The sequence below is a fragment of the Mandrillus leucophaeus genome, unplaced genomic scaffold (genome assembly GCF_000951045.1).
Source record: "Mandrillus leucophaeus isolate KB7577 unplaced genomic scaffold, Mleu.le_1.0 Scaffold214, whole genome shotgun sequence".
NCBI lineage: Eukaryota > Metazoa > Chordata > Mammalia > Primates > Cercopithecidae > Mandrillus > Mandrillus leucophaeus.
This window is the reverse complement of record NW_012102188.1, coordinates 1,930,039-1,939,094: the sequence shown is the minus strand read 5'-3', so window position 1 is coordinate 1,939,094 and position 9,056 is coordinate 1,930,039. Positions and strand designations below refer to the sequence as shown.

Below are 9,056 nucleotides of genomic sequence, written 5' to 3'. Positions count from 1 at the left end.
AATTCCCTACGCCGAGCCAAGGCAGCTCCTCCTCGCCGCGCCGCATTCCAGACACCCAGCGCTCGCTCAGCAACTGCCAGGTTTCGGTTCAACCGAAAACCACGGGAAATGGGAGGAGCTACTGGCCCAAGGGAGGGAGGCGGGACTTGATCTCCGAGCAATGGCCCCGGCGATTGGCCAGCCTTCTGCCGCCGCCACCAATGGGCAGGCGCCCTGAAACGTTCGGCGAGCCGACTGCGGCTGCGCGGGGTATTCGAATCGGCGGCGGCTCCTGGTTTGTGGCTGAAATTTGGCCGCTGCCGGCCAGCGTCCTCTGGCCATGGACACCCCGGAAAATGTCCTTCAGTAAGTGTCCGTCTGGTGGGGCAGGGAAGCCCAGGGGGCTGGGGCGGCTGGGGTTCGGGCCTGGCCTGCCCCAGATCTGCCTTCTTTTGCCCCCTCCGCCCCCTTCCTGGGTTTGGAATGTGTCCCACCCAGCAAGGCCATGGGCTGCTTGAGAGCCGGGGAGGGCTCCGGCACCTTGGATTCCGCTGAGGCCCGGAGCTTGTCCGCCCATCCGCGCCACAGTGGCCGTTTGGAGGAATCTGGATAATTCGTTAGGTCCTCAGAGCTCTCGTTTATTCTTTGTAAGGAATCCCCTCCTGACAGTTCAACCTGAGAAAAATCCTGAACCTTGGGTTTAGATTTTATGATACATTTTCAAAGTCACGTATTTAACAATTCGACTACAGTAGGGAACGAATTTAAAGTTGCTCTTCTATCCGTAATCTCACTGCTGTTTTTTAAAAGTCTTTGAATACAGGGTACTTTTAAGAAAAAAAAACTGAAAAAAAAAATAGCTTTGCTTATTATTGAGTGATGTGTGCCAACCCGCCAACATCACTAACTTTTGAAGTTCCCACGCTTTTGTTTTATGACTTAGATGATTTACCCAGACTGTGACTTAAAGGCATTTAAAACGATTAAGTCATAGGTGCAGGAAGTGAAACTGGTCCGTTTTATCAGTTCCTTGGGATCAGAAGACCGAGATTGTTAAATATAGTCCAAACAAAAATCCATTTGCTCTAAGACTTTTTCTGTAGCCTTCAACCTAGCCGGCAAATTATTTTCTTTCAGAAGTCCCCCGCCCCTTTTTTTAAATGGAAAGCAAATATTCCTTGTCCTATTTTGGCTTACTAAAGATGAATTTGCTTTAATGAACTGGATGTTTTACTATTACAGGGTATTCAGGTCATTTTACTAGAGAAATGTGGTTGGTGTTAGAACATGAAATGTTTACCTTGGGCGGGCCTACCAGACATATTTTGGAAGAAAGGTTCTGAAATAGGGATTTGTCCCTCTGCTATAAAGCATGAGAGACATTTAAAATTCAGAATTTTTTTTGTTTTTAGTTTTAAAAATAAGCAATACGTTTATATGACTAAAAGAAGATTCAGAACAGTATTGACCAAGAACTCCTGTACCTGTCTACTCTCCTGCTCTGTCACATGTAACCGTTTTTCTAGTTTCTTTTTGGAAATATAAATATTTACATTATTATAATATATTAAATGTCTGCATGTTTGTATACATTTTTTGCCTTTACCACACACAAAATATAACAGTATGTACACTGCTCTTTTGCCTAACAATATCCCTGGAGATCTCTACCAATACATAAAGTTCTTTCTTATTCTTGTTTTACAACTGTGTAATATTTCATGTATCAAAATTGATCTAAGCAGTCAACTATTGATAGACACAGATTGTTGACAGTCTGTTTCAAATGGTGGCACAGTGAAAAATCTTGTACAAAACATTTTGCGGATACACATGTATGTGTCTTCCAAATCTGCAGAAGTGGTTTGCTGGATCAGAAGCAAATCAGTCCAGTTTTGGTAGATAATCCCCTTGGCAGGAATTGAGCGCATGCCCACCTACAAGCAAGATGTGACAGAGAGCCTGCTTCCCATTGCTGCACCTACACAGTCTTGTCACGGTTTTTATTTTTGCCAATCTGATGAGTGAAAAATTGTGTCTCAGCGAAGTGAATTTCTGTTTTGAGAGGTTGAACATTTTTCACGTTTGTGAGCCATGTATGTTTTTCTGTGAAATAATTTCTTATGCCCTTTGCTTGTTAAAAAAAAAATGGGTTAATAACTTTTTTTCTCAGCTTCTAAAAGCTCATTGTTTTTCCAGTTTATCATTTTTGACTCTATTTTGTAGGTTTTTTGTTTGTTTTGGTTATTTGCCATGCAGAAGTTTTTATTTATATATGGTTGTCTTTATTTAGCTTTTCTTTTGTGGCTTCTGGATTTTGAGTCATAAGAAACATTGATTTCATTTGTATACCAAGGTGATAGCTAGAAGTAAATATTGCTTTTTAGGCAGGACACGGTGGCTCATGCCTGTAATTCCAACACTTTGGGAGACTAAGGTGAGAGAGTCACTTGAGACCAGGAGTTCAAGACCAGCCTGTGAAATATAGTGATACCTCATCTCTGCAAAAAATAAAATAAAAAATTGGTCAGACATGCTGGCATGTGCCTGTAGCTTCAGCTACTCAGGAGGCTGAGACAGGAGAATCACTTGAACACAAGAGTTTGAGGTTACAGTGAGCCATGATTGCACCGTTGCACTCCAGCATGGGCAACAGAGCAAGATTCCATCTCTAAAAAAATAAAAATAAAAATACATATTGCTTTTCACATCTTTTTTTTAAAAAAAAAATTCGTATAGTGTCTCAGATAGAAAACCTACGAGTCTTCCTGACTGGTTTCCCACTTCTATTCTCACCTCTACCTCCTTCTTCACACAGAGGTACATTAAAATGCAAATTAGGTCTTGTCACCCCCGCATTTTTCTGCTCATCACACTTAAACCACACTGGCTTGCTTTCTGTTCCTGAAGTTCTCTCAGCCTTGACCATTTCCCCCTCAGATAGCTACATGGCTGTCTGGCACTGATCACATGTCACCGCCTCTGAGAGGCAGGACTTCCTTGACCACCCTGTCTAAAACTAGTAACTCTTATCACATTCTCACCCTTTCTCCTGTGATATTTCATTTTGTTTGTTCTTCTAAGTACTTAGTGTAACCTGACGTTACTTTGCATGTTTCTTTTTGTTTGTTTAGCCCCTCTAGCATCTGAATTCCCAAGGGGAATTTTGCTCTGCCTGACTGATTTTTTTCAGCTGTGGTTGAGTATGTGGAAGTGGGGGACACAGAGTTCTCTGGGAGCTCTGTGGCTGATTTCTGAGCACTGCTATCATCTGCTGTTCCTCAGGGACTTCGTTACTTTGAAGCCATGAAAACAAACGGTGTCTGGAAACTCTACTTTGTGGTACTCTGGGCTGCCTCACACCCATTTACAAGTCCTCTTTGACTCTTGTTCCAGCCATGTCTCAGCCATGCTCCTGGGAAGCAAAGGCAGGGGTGTGAGTCGGTGCCATGCCTGGATCCCACTGGAAGGGCAGGGGTCTGAGTCAGTGCCATGCCTGGATCCCACTGGAAGGGCAGGGGTGTGAATCAGTGCCATGCTTGGATCCTTTTGTTAGGAGGAGGAGCAAACTTCTGGACACTGCCCCTCATGGTGGTAGTGACATTGGGGTTCTGTGAGAGGAGGAGGACACTTGGGGACAGAGCTGGGACTTCTAGAAAAACACTGGCTGCTTCTGAGTTTTCTATGAGTGAATGCTTCTTAAAATTTTAAATACTATGTGGATTGATAGTTAAGATTTTCATTGTAATGCATATAAATGGTATATGTAAAATGAAGTCTATCTTTTGCTTGTAGGCAGTATCCCTAATATCCCATGTGCATACCTTTCTCTCTTCTAGGATGCTTGAAGCCCACATGCAGAGCTACAAGGGCAATGACCCCCTTGGTGAATGGGAAAGGTCAGCATTTAGTTATTTTATTTCCCCTAAACAAACTATATGCTGCCCCGTGGAAAATTAACATTATCCATATTTTTCTAGATACATACAGTGGGTAGAAGAGAATTTTCCTGAGAATAAAGAATACTTGATAACTTTACTAGAACATTTAATGAAGGAATTTTTAGATAAGAAGAAATACCACAATGACCCAAGATTCATCAATTATTGTTTAAAATTTGTAAGTATACTTAAGATGTATAATCAAATCTATAATCTTGTTGTACTTTTGCTTTTTAAACTTAGATTGTAAGATCATTTTAGACTTTTAATTCCTTGTTTCTTGTTCTGAAGATGTAGAGAGGAAAGACTGTTTATTCTCTGATTCAACAGACTTCTGTGCCACTAGTGATTAAAAAGTATGTAGGGGCTGGGCACAGTGGCTCACGCCTGTAATTCTAGCACTTTGGGAGGCCAAGGCAGGTGTATCACTTGAGTTGAGGAATTCGAGACCAGCCTGGCCAACATGGTGAAATCCTGTCTCTACTAAAAATACAAAAATTAACTGGGCATGGTGGCAGGCACCTGTAATCTCAGCTACTCGGCAGGCTGAGGCAGGAGAATTGCTTGAGCCTGGGGGGTGGATTTTGCAGTGAGCCGAGATCCTGCCACTGCACTCCAGCCTGGGTGACAGAGTGAGACTCTGTCCCCCTACCAAGAAAAAAGATTATGTGCGGACTTCTCTCTACCAGTAACCAGTCAGTCAACTCTGTAGTTGTGTCTCCAATTCAATTCCAGCACTACCTGAAAATACCTTCAGATTCCACAGGTTAAGGGTTCTGTTCCACAAGACTGCCTCTCACTTCTAATGCCAATTGCAAGCCACAGGTTGTTTTACCTGTGCTTCTGACTGGCTGGCTATAAAGCAGAGTTCCCACAACCCTCTCCCTGGGCCTGGGTTTGGTGAATTTGCTAGAGTGGCTCACAGAACTCAGGGAAACACTTACTTTCGGTTAATGTTTTATTATAAAGGATATTACTAAGAATATCGATGAATACCAGATGAAGAGATGTTTAGGGCAGGGTATTGGTGAAGGTGTGTGGAGCTTCCTTGCCCTTTCCAGGTGTGACACCCTCCAGGAACCTCCCATGTATTTAGCTCTCCAGAAGCTTGTCTAAGCTCTATCCTTTTGGGTTTTCATGGAGGTGCCTTACACAGACATGATTGATTAAATCATTGGCCATTGGTGATCGGCTTAAACTTCAGTCCCTCTTCCCTCCCTGGAGGTTCAGCAGTGGGGCTGAAAAGTCCAGCCCTCTAAACCTGCCTTGGTTTTGCTGGTGACCGGCTCCCATCTGAAGCTACCTAGGGGCTCCCAGCTTAGCTGGCTAACTCCTCACCAGACGTAGACTAGCAGTTCCATTATTCTTACGTCTTTTTGTTTTGGGTTCCCGTAGGCTGAGTACAACAGTGACCTCCATCAATTTTTTGAGTTCCTGTACAACCGTGGGATTGGAACCCTGTCATCCCTTCTGTACATAACCTGGGCGGGGCATCTGGAAGCCCAAGGAGAGCTACAGCACGCCAGTGCTGTCCTTCAGAGAGGAATTCAAAACCAGGCTGAACCCAGACAGCTCCTGCAACAACAGTACAGGTGCTTACAAAGTCAAACTCACTGTGATGATTCTGACTTTGAAAAGGAGTGTTTGCTGTTAAAAATTGTATCGTTAGCAATTTGTACAGGGGAATCCTGCTAGTTTTGGAAAATGTGGATAATATAGGATAGTGTAAAGAAAAAAACTGCTCAGAAATATTACTGTTAACAATAACTGGCACATTTCCTTCTAGTATCTTTTCCTGTGCCTGTGTGGGTATCTTTGTGTTTATATATTTTAACAGCAAGTCATATTGTATGTCTGGTTATACATACAAAGAAATACTGACGAAATTATGAACTTTTAAACTACTTCTGTAGTAGTTGTGAAACCTGTCACAGTGTTGTGTCATAATCCAACCACTCTCCAACTGGACATTGAAGTTGTTTACATTTTGATTTTTATAAACGGCACTATGATAAATACCTTTTTTTTTTTGGAGATAGAGTCTCACTCTGTTGCCCGGGCTGGAGTGCGGTGGTGTGATCTCAGCTCACTGCAGCCTTCCACTTCCGGCCTCAGGAGATTCTCCTGCCTCAGCCTCTTGAGTAGCTGGAACTACAGGGACATGCCACCATGCCCAGCTAATTTTTCTATTTTTAGTAGAGACGAGGTTTCGCCATGTTGGCCAGGCTGGTCTTGAACTCCTGACCTCAAGTGATCTTCCTGCCTTACTCGGCCTCCCAAAGTGCTGGGATTACAGGTGTGAGCCACTGTGCCTGGCCTGTGATGAATATATTTCTTAATGAATAACATTGTTCACATTTTTAAAACTTTTTCTATGATCAAACGTGTCACTTAGGGAATTGTGAAAATACAGAAAACGAAAGAAAACCTTTTGGCATTTTCCTTGGCGCTTTTTTTCCTTGTTACAGGATTGCATGCATGCTTTGTGTACATATACAGCTTTGTGTCAACGTCTTTTTCCTTCATCATAAAAGTATTTTTTAGTATATTTCCTATTTTTAGTTAGTTTCTGCTCATAGATTCTCAGAATTGAAACTGGTGAGTCAAAGGGTGTATGAAGACTTTTTACACTTGTGGTGCATGTAACCAAACTACCTATTGAAGGTTATACCAGTTGTTTACTCTTCTCCTCTCATTAGTAGAATTTGAGCTCCATTATCTACTGCACCCCTTGCCAGGCTTTAATATGCTCATCTTTTCAATTTTTCTGTATTACTCATGCCTTTTTAAGATGTCATTATGAGATTTTTCAAACACACAAAAAAGAAAAAATTAGTGTAATAAACTTCCATTTATCTATCACCAGCTTTTAATAATTAACATTTCATGTTTCTCAATGCTGAGGAATTTTAAAGCCTATCCATAACAGCAAAATATTTTTCCCCAAACCCTATTGTAAACATCTCTAAAGTCTTATTTCTTACAGAGCCTTATTCCATAATCATACCTAAGAAGACTAACAATAATTATTTAATATCATGTAATTTTCAGTCTTTCCTCATCATGTAAAATGGCTTCTTAACCATTGGTTTGTTTGACTTAAGAGCCAACGAGGCTTACCACTTGGTTGCTTTATAGTGTGCACTTTGGCTCGCATCGCTCAGAAATGTCAGGCGTAGGAATTGCACATTACTCGACAGGTAGAATTGAAAATGAAATATGCCATGAAATGACATATTTGAGAACTTCTCACAGAGCGTGAACAATGATATGTCTGCCTTTCGAAGCAGTAATCTAAGTACTTTTGTACTTTCACTTCTTTCTTCCAAATATATTCATTATGTTCCAAATGTATAAAGTACCTAAAGTAGGAGTTCAAACATCCTGTGTTAGAACATTTGCAGACTTGACACATGGAGAAAGAGGGTGCATTTTTATATGAATTTGAGAAATACTGACATAAACTAGGCAAAAGGAGGAATTTTTGTAATACAGATAATGTATTGGATATAAAAATATTTCCAGAATTTTATTTTTTAATTTCAAAGCAACTCTAAAATTTAACTGTACATTCTCTCTTGACATCAGACTTTACTAGCTTATAATAAGTTGTCTATGGTGTTTAGTTTTCACTCTAACAGCTGTGTACTGTTTTATAATCTATATTGATGTCTTTTCTGCTATCATTTAGGTTATTTCAGACACGCCGCACTGAAACCCATTTGCCAGCTCAAGGTAAAATCAGGCTGTCTAAAATGCCTGTTGTTGTCCATTTAGTCTTGGATTTGTACTAGTATTTTCTTTTCTTTAAAAAAACAAACCTGGCTGGGCGTGGTGGCCCAGACCTGTAATCCCAGGACTTTGGGAGGCCAAGACAGGTGCATCACCTGAGGTCAGGAGTTCAAGACCAGCCTGGCCAACGTGGTGAAACCCCGTCTCTACTAAATACAAAAATTAGCCGACTGTGGTGGTGGGCACCTGTAGTCCTGGCTACTCAGGAGGCTGAGGCAGGAGAACTGCTTGAGCCCAGGAGGCAGAGGTTGCAGTGAGCCGAGATCAGGCCACTGTATTCCAACCTGGGCGACACAGTGAGACTCCGTCTCCACAACAACAAAAAAAAAAAAAAAGAAAAAAAGAAAACCCATCCAATTTTTAATGAAAACCAAATTGTACTCTCAGGTGACAGAGAAAGCATTCTGATCATCATAATCCCACTAAATAGCCCCAGACAGCAGGGGCTTTGTCTTAGCATTTTAAAAGAGCAAACCTGCAAGAAAAGCTAGATAATGTCACTGTATTTCTAGGATTTTTTTTTTTAATTCAAAATTGACCAAAATACTTAATCTGGACTCCATCTACTTGTAATGGAATCAAATGTGTTTAATGCAACTTTTAAAGAAATATAGCCATTTCTTTTTCTTAGAACTAAATATCACATTTCAGCAATAAGCATTGCCTTTCCTATCCAGTTGTTTAAAATTACTAGTTAGGTTTTACATTTCTTTTGGGGACTTCCTGGCATTTTGAATTGGTCAGAAAATTGCATAATACTTATTTTAAAAACGTTTTAGTTGCAGTTTCTGAGACGGTGTAAATGAGTTGATTTACTTCTTATGATTCCTACTGGAAGGAATTTATTATGTGTGATAATTTTACTTAATATGGTTTTACCCTTAATTTCTCCTTACTGTATTCTCTTTTCCCTCTTAGCTAGAACCTCAGAACCTCTGCATAATGTTCAGGTTTTAAACCAAATGATAACATCAAAATCAAATCCAGGAAATAACATGGCCTGCATTTCTAAGAATCAGGTAATAATGACATTTGTAGCTTGTGTGGAAACTGGGAATGGTATTGAATGGCCAGCCTGGCTGCCTTCTATATCCACTTTGACATCTCATTTCTTTTATCTTTCATGGCTCTAACCTCCATGTCAGCCACCTGCTCCTGTGGCAACTTCCTGGGCCTGTTATTCTCCCCGACAACTCACCTCAAATACAATTTGTTGTCTAACCCAGGGGCCCTCGCCACATAGCCTCCTGTCTTTACTCTCCCCACCAGCTTTTCCCTTACCAATGAGTGTCCTTCCCTCTGTTCTGCTGGCCTCTGCATAGGCTCTGGAAATCCCTACCTGGG

The 9,056-nt window shown here is 41.2% G+C and overlaps 1 protein-coding gene across 3 annotated transcripts in view; it reads left to right on the top strand.

Moving 5' to 3' along the window:
* The first annotated feature begins 202 nt into the window (after positions 1-202).
* BUB1 (BUB1 mitotic checkpoint serine/threonine kinase) overlaps positions 203-9,056 on the top strand; it is a 51,031-nt gene continuing 42,177 nt past the window's right edge. For 2 of the 3 annotated variants that reach the window (XM_011980530.1, XM_011980528.1), the window contains exons 1-6: positions 203-345; positions 3,819-3,878; positions 3,960-4,098; positions 5,316-5,512; positions 7,612-7,655; positions 8,631-8,731. In XM_011980530.1, coding sequence (XP_011835920.1) covers positions 320-345; positions 3,819-3,878; positions 3,960-4,098; positions 5,316-5,512; positions 7,612-7,655; positions 8,631-8,731 — 567 coding nt within the window. In that variant the 5' untranslated portion in view covers positions 203-319. The remainder of the gene's footprint in view (positions 346-3,818; positions 3,879-3,959; positions 4,099-5,315; positions 5,513-7,611; positions 7,656-8,630; positions 8,732-9,056) is intronic. The other variant, XM_011980529.1, reaches the window with a different exon arrangement.